Below are 20,492 nucleotides of genomic sequence, written 5' to 3'. Positions count from 1 at the left end.
AAAATGTTCTCGGACCATTTCAACCATGTGATCTGAAACCAAGAAATGTCTATGTAGGCTCTTCTTTGCTCCCTACAGACTCAATGCACAATCATGCCTGACTAAGATGAAAAACATGGTCATGTAATAAAAGTCTTAAAAAAATGAGCTAGAACCAACAATCTGGAAACAAGCTGACAGCGACTTTGAGACAGAAGAGCAGAACTTGTTCTCTGGAGGTCACAGTGATGACACAGAGCAGACACCAAAGAGGAAGCTTAGCCTACAAGTGGTTTTTATAAATTCCCTTCTGTAGCCAGAAGCATGTAGCAGCTGACACTGTCCTCTCTCCACGAGCAGAGCAGGAGTTCAAAAGCATTTAGACAAATTTCACAATTTTAAGCGTTCAATTTTGTACAGTAAACTAAAGCCCCTCCAAAAAGTCCTTCTCTCCAAAACAACAGGCTCCATACAGTGGCAGTCTTGTACACTTTAAGCACCTTGAAACAAACAACTCTGCCTAAACTTTATCATCCACAAAACAAGAGACACAACAATCAAGCCTCGCTATTACTGGAGCCCCTCATACCATTACCTGCATCACCCCGACGATGCAGGATAATGTGGTTTTGTCTGTCTACACACCATTATGTCACAGGTGATGCAGTGGAAGCTAAGTGTACATTAAATCTGAGTCTCTCTAAGGTCAGGCAGCCTAAAGCAGCGCTCCACTTAGCTCTCTGTAGTTTCCATCCTCGCTTCCACTTCATTCAGCATTACCAATCCATCACTCAAAAGCAGGGAGGATTAAACATCTGTCAAAGCCTGCTCTTTTCACCCAACAGGAAAAGACACATTTAGGCGTCTCACATCTCCCCGCTGATTTAACGTCCTGTCTGACTCCGAGTCCGGACACATGAGGTCATTCGAGTCTGAAATAATGCTCCCTGCCCAAAATAAATACACTGCACACAGACAGAATGAGTGAGTTTTCATATACATTTACATAGATGTAGTAAGACAAACCATAACATAAAGAATAAGACCCAAACTCCTTGCTACACTCAATCTGTACAACCTCAAAAGGCTGTTACGTCCTCCTCATCTCCTACAGACTTCCATTTGATCCCCTGTGGAGCTCCATCCTTCCTATCACAACTCCACCCCTTCCCCCACCTGCTAATTCTTCCATTTTTCTCCCTTATCAAAAGCCTCATATCCCCTTCCTTCATCCTTCACTTCCTATCCAACGGTCACAAAAAAATCCCATCTCTATCCCTTCAGATCACCATGCATCTCCCTCATCAGCCTCCTCATCTCCTCCATTCATCATGCTTCCTTCTCCCTCTCTTCATCTGCACATTTCTCCCCCAAATCAGCTGCCTTCTCCGCTCCATCTCTCTTCCTCACATCACCCTCTCCTCCATCGTTCCCTGGCTGCGGCGTCCTTCACCCTGGGTCCGTATTCAGAGTGATTACATGCTTGGTTAACTCATTCATGGACTCCACTCTGTCAGTGACGCACGCTGGACGTATGCCTGTCCGCGTCCAAAGCATTCAGCTCACCTGCAGATATAAACAGCTGACAATACGCTGCTTTAACACGCAATTGAAGTCTCAGCCTGCAGAGAAGGCTGACAGAAAGGCTTCATCTATGATGAAAAAGCAGTTTAAATGTGAATACAAGTACGACTCACTTTTCCTTGAGATTATTATCAGGACAAAGACATCATTTTTTAAAAAAGCTGTCCCTAAAAAATACAAAGCTTTTTTAACATTTATAACCCTGACTGCTGACAAACTCTCAGGTAGAGGCCTCCTCTCTCTTCACCTCCTTTAACATTAACACACACCTGGGTGTTGCTTTTGAATTCCTAACAGATCACTAAGCAAATCTGTTCAAGTCTGACAGCTCCAACTGTGGAGGCAAAGAAAATTATCAGTTTTTCTTATAAGTAACTAAAGGGGAGAAAAATGAAGAGGAGTTTAAAACCTATAAATCACATTTACAACTGAGAGACCTGACGCAACTTAGGACAAGTCAAAGCAAGAACCTGTTAGCGAAACCAGGAAACAAGTGTCACAGGGAGGAGACACATGCACAGAAAAACAGCAACACACCAAAAACAAGGGATGAATTTTTCGCAGGCCAATTATATTTACAGGGAGGAACAGCCTAGATAGGTGCCAGGATATCTATTACTACTAATGTACCTCATGACACACTGAAGAATGTTTTGAGGTGGTGCCATCCACACCCAAAACTCATCAGATCTCATCCTATAAAGTCTGGTAGTTATGATAGAAGCTTGCTAAGTATTTTCTCACTAATACTTCTAACAAGTGTTGTCACAATACCAGAATTTTAAACTCTGATAGGATACTAATAAAAAATCAACCATCACCAATACCTTTTTTGATACTACAGCAAAAAAACAGAAGTCCTATGAACACAATATTGTAACCATATGCTGGCATTTGATCATTTTTTTAGCCTTGCACAGTTACAGAAACAAGATAATTGTGACTAAAATGACTGTGTCGCATGCCATGTTGCACTCATTGTGTCCACAGTTTTTGTCCTTAGGTAAATGTAACAGTGTTTGTTGTGATATTTTTGTAATTATTTGTGTTTATTCATTGTTACTGTATGTCATTATTTTACATATTCCAGTTTTTGACTCATTTATTGCTTGTTTTAAGTGTTATGAGAGTCTAAGTTTGAGAAATGCATATACTACCGTTGGAAAATCAATGAGTAACTGTGATCAGTAATCATGACCTTATTATTTCACAGCTAACATACTGCCTTACTTCCTGGTCCCAAGTCTTACAAACAACTATAAAAGCAATCATATCCTTGATCGTATCTGAAATACCTCTAAGATAGTACCGTCTCACATTGAGAAATACAACATGTTTCATTAGCTACTGCAAACATAAGCTGTTTTCTAAATGATTGCATGGTCTAGTTCAATCCATGTTTGGTGAATTTTTACAAGGCATCAGGACACTTATCACAGGCTTCAGTAAAATGGTAACTGCAGAATGTGCAAAACAACTATATACTATTGCATTTTACCTGTCTTGAATACTTTAACTTTAATGTATTTGTTGGTGTACTGTATTCGTTAAGTATCTCTTTTCTTTTCTCATAAACATACAACACTGCATGTGGGACCTGTGCATGAATAAATGTCACAGCATCAATGCAGCTGTATGTCTGTGTCAAAGAAAGGTTAAATAAATAAATATTGATTGAAATAATCCAGCAGCCCTAACCTTAGTAATGGTCAACACACAGGCTTGCTGGGTGTGTCAGCGTGTCTGTATTCTTATCTATCAGCCAGTATGTCAGCAGCATGTGCAGAATCACCCCTGACAGCACGTCTCCACCCTGCTTGCAAACTTGTGCTACCAGCAAGCCGACTTGATAACCACTCAGCAAAAAAGCAAACCTAACGGGAACATACCTTGCTGTCCAAAACCAAAAGTGTTGATGGTTTCTACAAGAAGAGATGTTCTCATGATTTGACAGGACTGTCATGGAAAAGGTGTAGTTAAACATCTCCCTCTTTCACGCACAGGCAAATGTGACAAATGTACCACAGAGGCAGTCTTAAAGTTTGCATAACAAATACTCATGTACATGCAGGACAGCACATCTGTACTGTATGATGGTGGACTAAGCAGGTTAGCTTTGGAGAGTCACACTATCACTGACCCTGAGGTCACAGGTTAATCCTGAATACATTGCTCATAGCAGTGAACTCTGGCTTTGTAGCAGGTGTCTGACTGGGACTGAGCCATCCCATTCTAGTAGTGTTAACCACAACTGATTCATATCACTGAGCAGTCCCTGTACAATGAGTAAAGGGACAAACCAGCATCAACTGTCAGGTGTCAAAGCTTGTAAACCAACGCACCTACTGTGTGATAGTACAGAATCAACATTATACTTCAGATAACATACTAAAGCTGCTTATCGCACATCTTTTCCCCCTAAAGATAGTTTGCTGACACTATAATAGGCTGTGTCCCCAAAGTAGCACATTGCATTAAGTTAGCATGAGTGCTAACGCTGCCAGCGCACCTTGCAAAGGAAATAAACTCACCCCGGGCACAGCCGCGTTAGCAAGACTGACAGGCTGCTAACGTTAGCCCATTTGCTGTGTTAATCATTCCTATAAATAAGCCCCCTGTACTGCAATCTGGTCTGAACAGATATATTCTCACTGCCTAATCTGGGCGCTGCCACCGTCGGACAGATAGCTGCGGGCCACAGAGATGCCCATAAATACCGCCTGGCCCCGGGTAACATTAGGAGGGTGTACCGTTGCAGGATGAGAGCGCTGCCAGCTTTGCTATCAAGCTAGCATCGCAGAGCTAAGCTAAGCTAGTCATCATGCTACCCGCCTCTGTCTGCATTTATGAATAAAAGTGAGCATGTAACAGTATACAGGTAGACAGTGCACCTGCATAATGCTAACTGTGCTGGTGTCAGGCGCTGTGTGGAGAACAGAGGAGGACTGCGCAGTTGACCTGACACAGCAGAGTAACCTGGCTAGGCATGCTAGCTGAGTGTACTCACCCCATTAACCAATCCATGGCGCTGTTTGGAGCTAGCTTAGCTAACGTTAGCTGGCAGGGGATAAATCCACCAGGAGCTGGAGGCGACCCCCTAGTTTATCCAGCCACCACCCTCGCTGCCCTGGCTGCCTTGCCCCGAGTCCGTCGCTCTCCCCGGGGCCCGTGTCCCTCCTCGCTGCTGGGTCCCGGCCGGTTCACCACAAACGCCGCTTAAACTTTGAAGCGATTGTCCTTGTTTTGATCCTCAGCTAGCCTGGATCATGAAGTGGCAGTAACACAGTCAGATCAGTCTGTTAGCTGGTAGCGGGAGCGCAGCATTGAGTGACTTTGAGCACGAAGGCGAGCGGATAAGAGCGGGGCAGCGTTGCGGGGGCTGCCCGGTGGAGAGGTTTCCGATGTGCAGTGGAGCAGAGAGAGGCTCGTCCGCTGAGATGCCGCCGGTCAACCCGGTAACCTCTGTCATGAAGCCCTACGCGGCTACTGTGCTAGCTGACAGCCTGAACCTCTACTGGAGCTGCTGCTGTCTGAGCGAAGTCTAAATCGGAGTCCGGAAGTAAACACAGACCCGACCCACTCTGTCTCTCCTGTGCGTAAAATGCGTGCAGGCAGGGCTGCACGAGCATGGATGCAATGGGAGATGTAGTGAACTAGTAAGACATGAATCAACTACAAAAGGCTCGTGCGTAACAACAGGAGGTTGTTCACATCGCCAAATGCCACTTTACATTAACAGAGATTTCGAGTGTTATATTTGTCTATTAACAGCTGTAAACTTACCTTTGTGCTGTGAGTTCACACCACTGAGCCTCAGACATTCAAGGGTCCTAAGATTAATTTGAGTGGCCGAAGGAACGTGGGAAAAGCAGACCTAATACTGCCTTTTTGGAAAATATTTCACTTTTTCAGCCCTCTACAAATCCTTCAACGTAGGAAAAATCACTCTCTGTCAACACAAAAGCCATAATTAGAGGTCTAAATCTGGTCTGATTTACTATTTCAGAGGATTAGAAACCAAAGATTTCCCTAAAATTAAGCATTCATAAGCTTTGGTGAGGTCATGCAATAATTTAGTACCAGATTACACACCAAAGATCAGTAAATGCCAACTCTTGCAGTATTAACTCAATTTATGTTTACAGGGATTCAATCTCAGGCTCCTGTTTTTAGATCTTTGCCCATTTGTTTTTTTGTTGTTCTAACACAATCCCTGTTCTTTCAAGTAATACATAGTCCGGTCATTAATAGAAACTAAATTATACTCAAATAGCTTGGAGCAGTAAGTTTATCTCAGGAGTAGGGAAACTACATTTTTTCACCCATTAGTAAATCTGGTCATGTCTTTCCTCTTTGTGAGCATGCTGTACGTTTCATCTTAAAGGAAATAAATAAAAATGAACAGTCTAAGAGAAGTATACCTGTAGAGCAGCAGAGTATAAATCTCAACAGAAGGCCTCTGTGCGCACTGACCCTCATAGTGAAACTGTGCAGGCAGGTGACCCGTGTATTATCCAATGAATTATCTTTATACTTTTAGCTGTAGCTCTCCTCTTCCTCTATAAGGCACAGACTGGACAGAGACAAAAGAAACCTTTAATAATGTCTTAACATATGGAGAACTTCACTCAGTCAGGCAAGATGGCAATTTAACTACCTGGTTTGGAGTAAAAATGCATGTCAAGGACTTTACCCTTGTAGTGGCTTAAAATTATGCAGATTTTTGCTATAATTATGAAATTATTCTGATTAAATTTGTTTATCAACCCTCTGAGCCCTTAGCTTTTTCTTAACTAGGAAAGAGTAAGTGACTATAGTTTAATCATCTTAATGCTATAAAATTAACTTGCAAATGGGTTTCTCTGTTTACTCAGAATAAAAGTTGAATTTTCCATTTATCACAATTTAATATCATCATAAATAAAAAAATCCAGAATTTTCTATTCTCAGACTTACAAAAACAAAATATTCCTTTTTTTAGAGAAAAAATATCAAAATTATCAAAAAATACTGCAGGTCTATAAACACTACAAGTGCCATTAATCTACTTCTTCACATACTTTTCTCTGCTGGTGTGTTTTTAACCAACTGAGACCTGAGCTTTTGTTTGAACAGCATCTTTTTAGTTTCTCCCACTTATTTGAGATAAGTAGGGTCTGTTATGTTAAAACATCAGGCTTGTCTTTGAACAGGAATGTCTTGGAAATGTTCCTTTACAACATCCATACAAATTCCCTAAGAAATCAAAGAAATTACCTAAAATTTTGGTAAAAATTCTTAAATACATTTTCAAAGTATCCAATTATCAAGTATCCTAAATTGCTTTAAATAGTTTTAAAAAACTCTCTGTCAAACTTTATCACAAAACCAAACAAAATCAATGCAAATTCCTAACAAAACCAAGCGAATGTTCCAAATATTAAAGCAGACCCCCTAATCAGGTGCCCGAACCACCTCAGCTGGCTCCTTTTGATGCAAAGGAGCAGTGGCTCTACTCCGAGCTCCCTCAGGATGTCTGAACTCCTTACCCTATCTCTAAGACTGAGCCCAGCCATCCACTGGATGAAACTCATTTCGGCTGCATGTATCTGCGATCTCATTCTTTCAGTCATTAACCAGAGTTCATGACCACAGCTGAGGGTTGGGAGGTAGATCGACCAGTAAACTGAGAGCTTTGCCTCTCGCCTTGGATCCCTCTTCACCACAATGGTCCGGCACAATGCCTGCAGTACTTCCCCTTACGCTCCCTTTTACCCTCACTCATGAACAAGACCCCAAGATACTTGAACTCCCTCACTTGGGGCAAGGACTCACTCCCCACCTAGCAATCCACTGTTTTCCGGCAGAGAACCATGGCCTCAGATTTGGAAGTGCTGACTCTCATCTCGTCGCTTCACACTCAGCCACAAACCATCCCAATGTCTGGTGGAGGTCCCCAGCCAAGGAAGGCAACAGAACCACATGGTCTGCAAAAAGCAGGGGTGGAATTCTGAGGCCCCTGGATCAGAAATCCTCCCCCTGGCATGCCCTGAGATCCCATCCATGAAAATCCCAAACAGAATCAGAGACAAGGGGCAACCCTGGTGGAGGCCAACACGCACCAGAAACGTGTCCGACTTTGTGCAGAGGATGCGGACATGGCTCTCGCTCTGGTCATACTGGGACCTGATGGCTCGCCTCTGCAGCCCCGAGCCCCCATTATTCTCACAGTACCCCCCACATGACCTCACAAGGGTCACAACTGTGCCTTCTCCAAGTCTACAAAACACATGTAGACTGGAGTCCACCATCTCCTCCCTGCCAAAGAGCTCACGTTCCATGTGCCCGCTGTTAGTCGGTGCCACCAGGGGTCGGCTCGCCAAGGCTGCCACCTTTGCCTGCAAGCTGATGTGCACTGCACCCTTCCGCCATGCCCATCCCTGCAAGCGGTGGGTCCACAGGGAGACCCCCTAAAATTTATTGTCGAATTCTACTAAAAAAAAAAAAAGAAAGAAATTGCACAAATACATTAACCAAATTCCATGAAAATGACTGCAACATCCAAGCAAATTCCCTTAAATTTCCATGAAAATTCTGGCAAAATTCAAAGGACAGCCCCTACCCCCAAATACCCAACCAAATTCCCATAAATTATCCAAATTCCCATTACCCCTCCCCTCCCCCACAAAAAAAAAAAAAACAAATCAAAAAAATCTCCCCAAATCTTCTTATGAAACTTGCCAAAATATACAAACATATTTCATACATTTAAATGAAAATACTGATAATTTCCAAGCAAATTTCCAGAGAATATCCAAACAGCAAAGTATCCCAACTTTCAGACTAAATGGACATCACAAACATCATCTCAAAAATTCTCATAGCAGGAATTATTACTATGCTGCCTTCATATGTGCATTCAGGGTCTTCTGAGGTTAATAGAAAATGATGATAAATCACACAACACCATGCTGACCACCCCTGCCTGAAAATGAGCCCTTAAACCGCTTTTCGTAGCCCTCACTTCTTCATTTCCTTCTATTTTCATCTTTAAAGTAAAAAACCTCAACCAGACAGATACAGTGATCAATACTCAGACTGGTCTTCCCTCACTGTCTCCTCTTCCTGTCTCTCCTCCTCTCTAAGCAGCAATTAGACCAAGACGTGTGGTCCTCATTACGCCTCCCCCCCCCCCACATGTCTGTCTCTCACTCTCCTCCCTCACAACTCCTCCCCTCCTCTCCCTGTCTTCATCTTTTATAAATAACAGGAGCACGCAGGTGACGGAGAGGCCAGCCTGAGCACGAGCCCTGTTAACAGCAGGCAGAGTCACATGATTGGTTCGTTTACACCTCAGCGCTCCTCCGTCCCCCAATCACGGTGCAGATGGGCAGAAGGACGTCGACTGTTCTAAAATGACGTATTCTATAAATGGCCACACGAGGGCGGTGTGTATTTAGTCAAGGCCCAGTTTTACACGTCTATCACCATTTTGTTATTTTTTTTTCTTCTCTTATCAGGATTATTTATCAGGGCAATCCTAAAGTTTAACGTTGATTTAAAGATCACATTTTCGTACTATAAATTCAATCATAATAATATTTCTTCCAACATTTCACAAAATAGGATTAAATAAACTAAAAGTCATCATGAAACATTTATGTAGGAGTAGATTGATGTAAGTAATAGAAAAAATGTCTACTTAAAAACTAGACATTCCAAATGTCTCATTAATAAAACATGAAGATCAATCTAAGGTCAACAACTGAAACATATTGTAATTCATTTGCACTATTTTATCATAATAACTTTAATTACATTTGTTTGTATACATCAGAGTAATCCCACTACACATTGAGATTCACTGTCTCTTGAACATCAGTAAATTAACTGATGAAACTTTTAAATTACTGTGTGTGCAGGCTGAAATGACCACCCCATTTACAAACAAAAGCAAACAATGCAACAACTTGATTTACTTTGTTTTAATGATGGCAAGTATTTCCACAAACTGAAAAATAAAACAGTATCAGATGGAAATTAAAGCCTTTGTTTACAGTCTTGCAGTACAACTAAACATTACCTGTGGATTCCCACTGTTTCTTCTCAAAAGATGCTGATTGGTCTGCTCATTCTTTCACTGGGAAAAATGTTTCAGATTGAAGCCTTGCAAGATGGATGATGACAGACACGGAATCTGGCCAGTCCATTGTCTTGCAATGTTCTGGAAATACTGTCTCAACCTGATTTTGAGTTGATCCAGCTACACTGCTCCAGCCCGTCAGCCAGGTCAGAAGCACCTTTGTATGAATAACTGTTATTCCTGAGAAAATGAAACTTACAAGTCACAAAGAAAGCTCAATAAAGACATCATCTGGGGTGCAGGTAGCTTTTAGGTTAAGTTGCACCCAATTTCCACAGGTCAGACCTGTGGCTACTTTCCTGCAGTCTCTCCCCTATTTTCTTTTCTCTTTTTCTAAATCCATCCACTGTTCTCTCTTTAAATTAAAGCATGAAAATACCAAAAATAAATCTTGAACAAACAATCAAACAAACAAACAAACAAACAACAGATAAATAAATAACATAAAGCTATTCAGACCAAATATATTTATTGAATCGGGTTGTAAACATGTTTATTTCTGCCGTAGAAATTGGTATTTTTGAGTTGTTGTGTCTGTGGCCTCTGGGGCTCTGCAGCTAGCCTCAAAGGGACCTTTACGAGAGGGGTCTGGCTGCAGACAGCAACGCTCAGATGCCCCTCTTGCAGACAACTACAGTAAGACGCACCACCACCCTCAGGATGAAAGTGACGCATTTGTACAGAGTATTTTTGTTTTATAAGTAGTTGCCAAAACAGCTGCTCTGTTAGCCTCTGCTCTGCTAACCTTTTAGCAAAAGCTAGAGTAGTGAAAGCTAAAGTAGCTGCGCTAGCAATATAGTTTATATAACTATGTAGGCTAACATAGAAACAGTAGCTTTAGCTTTAGCAATGTCAGAGTAAGAAAATTACACTTAACTACATAAGCTACGTAGGTAACGTAGCAACATTAGCTTTTGCTTGTAAACTGACATAGCTTTGATAGCTTTAGCTACATTAACTCTGTTGGAGTGTTTTCATGGACAATATGCTTTTCTTTCTGTAAGCAGATGAGTGAGTCAGCTATATTAAACTTTTTGTTATTACATTTTGCAGGTCAAGTTTTTAACTTAACTTTTGCTGCCTAACCCTAAGCAGAAGTCTAATTCAGTTTTATTTTGAAGGTTTCCGTGGCTATTTCCATCCTGACAGTGGTGGTATCTGACAGCAGTGGTCTGCAGTGATAGGCGGTCTGCAGCCGGACTGTCTTGGAGGTTTTGTCTGGCACATTTTTGAGTTTTGTGTAAAATTATGTCAATTTTGGCTTTTTACTTCTGTTTTTTTTGTGTGTGTTGTTCGAATGCACATAAAGGAAATAGACGTGTGTATCAAAAACATTTGCAACTGCAACAATTTCTGGGAGAAATGGTTTATTTTCTGGAAAAATTCCAGGGGTGCCAATACTTTTGTCCATGACTGTATGTGAGTGCAATTGAAATGAATAAAATTAAAAAATCTTGATCATATCAGCTGAGCTTATGTGGATACTTGGATAGAGGAGAGCTTCCAACAGAGCGATCATTACTTTAAGCTATCTAAGTCTCTGCAGAAATCCCTTGTCTGCTCCATTAAACTCTGACTGTTAACACCCTCCTTTTATGACATGTACTCCCATTACCAAATTCATGACATCATCAGCATGACAGCTGTGACCCCCACTCACTCTGTCCTGACCTCAGACCAGTCCCACAGACTACATTTACCCCTCACAACAACAAGGACTCAGCTTGTTGCAGTGTGTTTTCATGCTGGAGCCAGAGAGGTGCTCTGTGGGAAAACGAGCCGCTCTCTGGTCAGGTGCTCATCTGAGCGAGCCAAGGTCACTTCCTGAAATCCATCCGCCCATCAATACTGAGCCATCCAGGGGTCGATATGTTCCCGCATCATCACATCATCCCAGCCGCTGCTGTCTGTGAGAGAGAGCTCAGTCAGTTCAGCTTTTTACCCTGAAAAGATAGATCTTCTGGATATAATAAACAACAACCAATGCAAAGAAATGTACTCATTGATCAATCACTTAAGTTTATATTAGGTAACACACATAAAAGCACTTTTTCTGTGATTTTCAAGTTGTGGATAAGCTTAAAAATATTAGTCCTGTTAAGGAATGCGTCTTATAAGTTGCATGGTAGAAAAATATTACACCTTACAGCATAACAGTCCTGTTTGATTGCACAGCAGGTAAAGCACAGCTCCATTAGCTTTAATCCCAGGTGTATCTGCATTGAAAGCATCTTGTGTTTCTGAACTGGAACACCTTACTGAACCGTGTTCATTTTTATTTTGTCAGCTAAACACACCTGGGCTTCTCATGCTATGTCAGACCAAAATTCGGAGAGGTGTCTGACTGCAAACGGGACATCTCAGATAACCCATTTTACAGACCGCTGTGGGACGCCGCCTCTGTCAGGATTGAAGGAAGGTGAAGGAATTTGCTAGTACAACGTATTTTCCATTTTAATAAATGCATTTTTCAATTTAACTTTATAATAAACAAATGCTTACAGTTACATTCGTGAAATAACCACACCGTAAACATAAAAGGCAAAGCAACATTTCATGTATAAAACAGAAAAAATATCAGAGGTCTAACCCAGGATCACATCATGTATAGACGTGATGTAGAAGATACGCAAATAAAGGCTCACTTGAGCTTTATTAGCTTTAGCTAAAGCTAATGAAGCTATTTTTCCCCAACATTTTTATCTCAGAAAATAAATAAAGAAACAGTGTAGGAATTGAATAAGATTGAACACAGTTTAAAATTACGAACATCTACATAGAAAGCAAACTGCAAAGGAAGATTAAAAGAAACGATAATAAATTAATGAAATAAGCTGATGTGGCTCTGCTAGCTGGTAGTCAGTGTTACTTTGTCAAGTTAGCTTTGGCTTCATCATATCTTACTGTGAAGTTGCGTTATCTTTAGCAAATGTAATATATGAGAATGTAGCTAATGTGGCTTTAGCTTCAGCTGTAATTATAGCTTAGCTTCGGCTAAGCTTTGACTATATTAATTATGCCACAAACTTTGCTAAGGTAGCTTCGTTAGCTCTGATAGCTTCAAAAGCTTTAGTCATATCTAAGTTAGTTAAGTAACATACATAGCTTCTGGTAGTAGTTAGCTTTAGCCTGAGCTGTGTTAGCTACATAGCATAGATAGCTAGCGTAGATTAATTAAATTTGATAGCTTAAATAGCTTTTTACAGCTTTAGACTTAGCTATATTAGTTATGTAGCATAGCTACCTAATGTATTTTTGATAGCTTTGATAGCTTTAGCCTTAGCTTCATCTATAACATTGAATACATTGCTACTAAGCTTCATGAGCTTTAGCCTGAGCTGCATTAGTTAGATAGCATACAAAGCTAGCATAGCCTAATTAGCTTTGATAGCTTTGATGGTTTTAGCCTTAGCTACGTTGTTTATGTAGCATACAAAGCTAACATATCTTTGTTAACTTTGATAGTAATAGCTTAGCTTTGTTTGTTACGTAGCTAACACAGCATTTTTTTTAGCTTTAGCCTTCCCTTAATTTGTTACATAGCATACATAGCTACTAAGCTTTGTTAGCTTTAGCCTCAGCTGCATTTATATACAGAGGATAAGCTTTAATCCTCTCAGCAGACTGTTTTCCACCTTTATCAAATGTTTGTAATTAGCTTTTGCAGGTCAGTTTTTAATTTTTAACTTTTGATGTCCTAATCCTTCCCCAAACCCTAACCAGTAGTTTAATTTTATCTTATCTGAAGTTTTAGCATGTAATTTCATCCTGACAGAGGAAGCGTCTCACAGCAGTGGTCTGCAAGTGGGGGTGTCTGAGACCTGCGTCTGCAGCCATACTGTTTTAGAATATTTGAGCCATGATATCAGTCTGTGTCTGACACTGAGTTTCCTAAACTTTGCCAAGCTAACGACCTTCACATAGCATTGATCACTGCTGGGGAGCCCTCCTTTCATCAAAAATGTCCTGAATAACTTATTCATTATGAGGGCAAATATCAAAAAATAAACATAAAACCTTTGAATATATTGCCTTATCTTGTATGAAATCACACCTCTTAGGATGTTTTAATATGCAAAACCAAAAAACAACTACAGCCCTGACAGTAAACACAATTTTTGGATAATTTGAATTTTTCTGATTCTTGAGGGAGTTGTGGACGGGCCAGGGGCACATATTTTTGTTAGAAAAGCCTGAACAAGTGTTTTGCATAATATGTCCCCTTTAAAGGTTGAATGTGTAAAGGGCGGAACAGGGGGCAGATCAATGTGTGCACTTTTGCAGTTGTAAATGAATCTGAATTATTTTGGGTGCATTTCTTTTTCTCTCTCTCTCTCTTTTTTTTTTTTTTTTTTTTTTTCACATGCATTTTTAGTACGGATTCTACACGCTATTTAATAAATGAGATGCAAAATTATTCCCATAGCCTGATTATCTAAGTGTTTGGAATATTTGTGATGATGTAAACACACTCAGAGGCAGCAAAATGACAACAAAGACAACATGACACAGTCATTAAAGGTCTTGTCCTTGCAGTGAGCACCTGTGTTCTTTACACTGGACTGGTACTTTGGCTCAAGTCATTTCAATACAACAGCAGAAGACTTGAGACAAGACCTCTCTTCATTTGAATATTTTCAACTTTAGTCAAACCTCTGTTTATAAAAAACACACTAAAGCAGCACATTCCTGCAGATCAGCTCAGGTCTGCTGTTGTGAGTGAGATATTGGCTTCACCATGACTGATATGATTTATTCATAGCTGGCAGCGGTAACTCAAAAAGCCATTAGGAGGCATTAAAACCGAGACACCTCACATTACTCTTGCATGAATTATAAATGTTCAATAGATGCAATGAGGAGAGTGTGTGAGCATGTGTGTTTACCTAAATTAGACAGCAAGAAGATGTGGAGTTTGTTCTGCAGATTCTGAGGGACAATTTTAGGCTTCCTTATGACACTGAAACAATGACATGAACCCACAAATTTACACCAGTGATATAAAAATAATCTCTGACAACATTAGACTCAGCTTGATTTCATTTTGATCTTATTGAAATAATAAACTCACAATTAAATGATGCCAAGTACTTTCTTTTTTCAATCAGCTATTTTCTTCAGCTGGTTTTCTTGCATAGTGAAGGCGTGTGTTTTCATGTGTGCGTCACAGACATATTTACTGTTAGCAGACTGATCTCACCGCTGATGGATTCATTTTCAGTTTCTCAGTAATGATCACATAATATAAGGTGATGATAATGACTGCTTGCATGACTGAGTTTCATATTGTCGGCACCACACAGTCTGCCTGTCTGCTGCATATAATCGGTGTGCGTTTGTTGTTGTGCTTGTGTCATTGCTGGCTCCACACTGACGGCTGATGTCTTGGCATATGAGTCAGTCTGAGCCACATTACTCATGTCTGCAGACCTACCTGTCTCCAGCTCCTCCATCCTACAGAGGAGGGCAGAGGAGGAGGACAGAAGCAAACACAACTTTAAATATAAAGTGATTAAAGTGTTGTTGGAGACACTGGAAGCTAAAGAAGATATGTACCAGTTTAAAGACAAAGAGAGAAGAGAAACAAAGGATTTTGCAGAAGATTTGGGATTTTCCAAAAGTTGCTGGGTTTTGCCTCCGGTGCATCAAACATAAACCAGCTCCAGTCCACATTACAGATCAAACATGGTGTTTTAATGCAGAACATTTTCCATGCACACAGCGATACAGCCCTCTTCTCTTTCTCTTTCAAGCTCATCAGACATGAAGTCATTTCAGCCAGAAGCAACTGAACAGAAATAGCTTGCATGTGGCTCTGAGGTCATGGGCAGAGAGAGGAGAAATGATAACAGAGCTGCAGCCACAGACTCACATACTGTGTACATGTGTATGTGTCAGCAGTCCACAGTCTGCTGTGTGTGAGATTCAGACTAAGTCATCATGTCTTTATGCTTGTTAGGGCAGATTTTTCAATGTTACCGTGGAGACAGATCATAAATGTTTCAGAAACACATGTTTGATGGTATTTATGGTATTTTTGAATTGTGCAGTCATAAGAAATAAAAAAAAAACATTTAATATCTGCATTAATATTAAGATCTTAATGAATACTTTCAGATACAGAACTGGGCAGAAGTTTTAGGCATGTTTTTGCCAAAAGTTGATGTGAAGTAAGGAGGATCAATACAACCCAGGTCATGCTCTGGATGTCCTTGCATATTACCACTGGGTTCAGGAAATAATCTGTTGAAAAAATAAAGTCAATAGGGTGGAGAAAGGGGTGGCTTTGGTAAGTAAGCCCAGCCAAGGATATCAGGGAAATAGTGTTGCCGCAAGCCCCAGGTGTGCATGTCCCAATAGCACAGAAACTCCCAGCAGTCTCTGTCTCTTCTTCTTTCCACCAGGGTTGAAAAGGGTGGGACAATGGAGATGCCGTCAAGCTTGACCTTTGCAATCGAGTGACACTCATGTGCTGAAATGTGTGGAGCTTGACTCTGGCCGCCCTCCAACCCCTCTCCAGCCCCGGGTTGTGGCACACTGGGCATCGTGATGAATCCTTAGTGCCCTACATACCTAAAACTTGTCCACATGACTGTACATACATACACAAATATATATAGATAATGTCTTGAATAACATAAAATTGATTACAATAACATTATGTCAGATAAAGTTAATCAAACTCCCTCCCTCTGTCCACATCAATGGCACTGCACTCTCCTGGATGAAATCATATCTCATGGACAGACAACAGTTCATTCGTATCAATCAATCTCCAAAGCTCTCCTGTCTTAAGTTGCCCCCAGGATTTGGTACTTCCTGCCCTCCTGTTCATCATATACTTGCTTCCCCTCAGTCATATCCATCACCATGGTCTTCATTACCACTGGCACCCAGCTTTATATTCCCAATGCCTCCATCACCCCAGGAACACACACCACATTAACTAAGTGCTTTACTGAAATAAAAAGTTTCATGTGTTCTACACCAGATCATCCGGATCGGAGGAGGGTTGCAGTGATGGTTGTCCTTCTGGAACTTCGCTCCATTTCCACAAAAGGATCTCTAAAGCTCAGTTTGAGTGACCATTGAGCTCTAAGGCCTTTCTTCCCAGATTACTCAAATTGACCAGTTAATCAGCTCTGGGAGGAGTCCTGGTTGTGCCAAACTTCTTCCACTTGAGAATTATGGAGGTCACTGTCTTCTTGGGAACCTTCAGTGCAGAAACTTCGTAGCCTACCCCAGATCTGTGCCTTCCAACAATCCTGTCTCTAAACTCTGCAGGCCGTTCCTTTGACCTCATGGCTTGATTTTTGCTCTGAAATGAGTTGTAAGCTGTTGGACCTTCCATACAGAGGGGTGTGGCTTTCCAAATCATGTCCAATCAATTCAATTTTACACAGGTGGTCTCCAATCAAGGTGCAAAAAACATCTCAGCAACGACCAAGATATATATATATATATATATATATATATATATATATATATATATATATATATATATATATTCTTTTGCATAGTCTCTGAATACTTATGTCATTGTGATATTTTAGTTTTTTAATTTTTAATACATTTGCAAAAAATTCTTGAAATCTGTTTTCACTTTGTCATGATGGGGTACTGAGTGTAGATGAGTGAGGATTTTTTTTTCTTTAGCATCAAGCTGCAACAAAACAAAACTGGAAAAAGTGAAAGGAGTCTGAATACTTTCTGATGTTCTGTATGTCTGATAGTTGTTCTTAATGGCTGTAATTCTTGAGGACTGAAGGTCATTTTGGCTGAGACAAAAAAGTCCAGCAGACACTCAAGTTCCCATGGAAGATGACTCTTCAAACAACACTTGTCACGTCACTAGTCCAGTGTCATCTGTTGTCTTTAATTGTCATTTCAATCTTACCAGTACCCCACAAGTTTTTTCTTTTCTTTTCTTCCTTTTCTCTTCTTTGTATCATTATTTTCATTAAAAGCATGCTACTGGGGTGCAGGTGGCCCGGGGATTTAAGGTGCACCCCATGTACACTGACAGCCGGTGTTTGAATCTGGCCTGGGGCCCTTTACCGCATGTCTCTCCCTCGCTCTCGTCCCTGTTTCCAACTCTATCCACTGTCCTCCACTATCAAATAAAGGCACAAAAATGCCCAAAAGAAATCTTAAAAAAAGCATAATGATGAGAAAATAAGGGAGAAAAGCTGTTGACAAGGTGCTCCTAGCTTCTTACCCTGAGGCAAAATCACCCCTTGTCATGTTGACAGTGACATCACTGCACACAGCACAAAGGGGCACCTGACTACAGTAAACCTGGGAGCCACAGAAATAGGCTGGTAAATGAGCTCTGACTGCAGGATTTCAGATGTGTTGTTAATGCATAGTGTAAGCACACGCACTATCTTGGAATGTGAATGCCCATATGAGATCATTAGTGCAATATGCAAACAACCTTTTGTCATGTTTAAAACTGCTTTGTTTTCTTTATCAGAATACAGAGCCTATAAAACGATTCACATTTAGATCTTTTACTCTTTTATTGATTTTTATAAATCAGTCACGGTCAATATGATTTGGCTTTTCTGACCAAAAATATTACAAAAACCCTCTTTAATGTCAAAGTGAAAACAGATTTCTACTCATGAAAGTTCTTTAAATAAAAACATTTCTGGGCTTTGACTCAGAAAACTTGAAAAAAAAAAATCTTCTCCCAGGCTGTGGTTCTCTTGCAGACATAATAAGGTTGTTCTCAGGATTTTCCTATATTTTGTTTAATTCATTTAATCCTCTACCTTTACAAGCCTTCCCGGGCTGACCGGCAAGAAGCATCCCTACAACATGATGCTGCCACCACAGTGCTTCACGGTGGGGATAGTGTGTTTGTGTTCATGTGCAGTGTTTGGTGTCTGCCAAACATAACATCTTGTCTGATGGCCATAAGCACCAATTTTGTCTCATCAAACCAAAGAACTGTCTTCCACTTGACCATGGAGTCTCCCACATGCCTTCTGGTGAACTTTAGTTCAGATTCAGTCTGAGTTTTCTTCTTCAGAGGATTTCTATTTGCTACTCTCACATGAAGCTTTGACTGGTGAAGATCCCTGGCAACAGCTGATGTATGCGGAGTCTCATTGACCCTGGCTGATTTATAAAATCACTGAGAGTCAAACATCCAAGGGGGTGAATACTTTTTATAGACACTGTAAGGCGAGTTCAGAGACAAGTTTCTAATTTCGTCTCACACAAACTTTACGTTGAAATTCCAGCATCGTGAGATGTTTCACTGGACTCAAACCAATTATTTAGATACTGTTAACATTTAACTTTGAGGTGAGGTGTGACCTTGTGTCCACCATTAGCTCTCTTCTTCTTCTGTGGTGTTTCAGGATGTGGTTTTAGAGATGCAGACACAGAGATATGGGATATGCATTGCTGTGTGTTTCCAACTAAGGTGTGTTGACGCATCAGCGTTGTTTGGACCTGGTTGGAGAGTGCTGATGGGCTGATGCTGAGAGGGAGAGAGAGAGAGAGAGAGAGATGCAGTTTGTTTCACCATTAGACGGATAGAGACAGATGTCAGCACCAGCCGCTGCTTTAGTCAGCACTTTGAATACAGTGAGGTGGGAGCAGCTTCATATAGAGATGGATACTCTCTCTCTCTCTCTCTGTTTTTCATCCATTCATCCTGATTTGTCGCTGAAATCGGGACCTAAGCGAAACCTGAGCACTGACAGTCTGATGCTCATTCAATCTGCTGCTGGCTCGACTGGTGGAACAAAAGTATCGATCGCCTCTCACCTTCCTGTCAGGGGACAAACAGGAGCTGCTGAGTCTGACCGGGAGGCAGCAGTAGGTGGCAGCAGACAGTTACACAACACCTTCCTGAATAATCACAACGCTGCACAAATCAAACCTCTGCATGATCCATCACCTCCATAGACGGAGATCATATTGAACCTTTTCCAGCTCTTCAAGATGAATCCCTGATTCATTTGAGATCTATTTTTGGACTGCATAGCCTCCAGACAACTCAACTTAGCACCTTCCTTTGTTCTTCACAGATCTGCCAGTCTAGACTCTTACTTCTCTCAGGTGGTGGCCATGACATGCTAACTGAATTAAACTGGATTACCTGAGGCCTGCTGAGCCTCAGACCTGGACAGGGATTCCTCCCTATACACATAAGGAGAAACTCCTGCTGCAGAAACAGTCTGTGTTCATTTATTCAGCTCATTTCTCTGTAAGTCAAGCTGAAATGAAGATGGACTCGTAGCAAAAAGAGAATATTAGTCACACATGTTTGTTTCAGTGCAGCATGGAGTAGCAGAAGCTGCTCGGCCTGCAAGACCACAGAGCAGAGCAGAGCAGAGCATATTTTTTGAGCTTCTTGCGTGAGAGATGGACAGGGATGAGAGTGAGTTTGAAGACTTTGAGAGGAATAGTAGGACGAGCAGGCTGCCAAACTGCAGGGTTATATAAGGACAAGAGTTTTCCATGGAAAAAAAAGGGCAAGAAATGCTGTTTGGAGTCAGTCATCCTTAGTGACGCGTGGAAAAGTGAGGAATGCTGTGCTGACGCAACTTTCGAGCAGCCAGAGAGTGTAAAAATGAGAAACAACACAGGGAAAAGAAGAAAGCAAAGCATGTTGTGCACATGTGTGTTTGTGTGTGCACATGTGTACAAGTGGAAAAGCAGAGTGTGTGAGTGCAGCGCTCTGCTGACGTAACACTTCCTAACTGTTTCCATATAGATGCCTGGGAGCAGGCGCCAGGCAGGCCCTCAGCGTGGATACGTCTGGTACCCATCAGCCCCTGTGAGAGGG

The 20,492-nt window shown here is 41.2% G+C and overlaps 1 protein-coding gene across 3 annotated transcripts in view; it reads right to left on the bottom strand.

Annotated features, from left to right (window-relative positions):
- The window catches only part of mob2a (MOB kinase activator 2a), an 88,249-nt gene extending 83,135 nt beyond the window's left edge, over positions 1-5,114 (bottom strand). The window contains exons 1-2 of one of the 3 annotated variants that reach the window (XM_041795496.1): positions 4,571-5,113; positions 3,453-3,485 (exon numbers count right to left, since the gene is read on the bottom strand). In XM_041795496.1, the coding sequence (XP_041651430.1) occupies positions 3,453-3,485; positions 4,571-4,587 (50 nt within the window). In that variant the 5' untranslated portion in view covers positions 4,588-5,113. Of the gene's footprint in view, positions 1-3,452; positions 3,486-4,570 lie in introns of all 3 variants that reach the window. The other 2 variants (XM_041795495.1, XM_041795499.1) reach the window with 2 other exon arrangements.
- Positions 5,115-20,492: the final 15,378 nt, after the last annotated feature.

The sequence above is a fragment of the Cheilinus undulatus genome, linkage group 9 (assembly GCF_018320785.1).
Source record: "Cheilinus undulatus linkage group 9, ASM1832078v1, whole genome shotgun sequence".
In the NCBI taxonomy this organism is placed as follows: domain Eukaryota; kingdom Metazoa; phylum Chordata; class Actinopteri; order Labriformes; family Labridae; genus Cheilinus; species Cheilinus undulatus.
The sequence above is the reverse complement of the archived record's forward strand: the minus strand, read 5'-3'. Positions and strand labels throughout refer to the sequence as shown.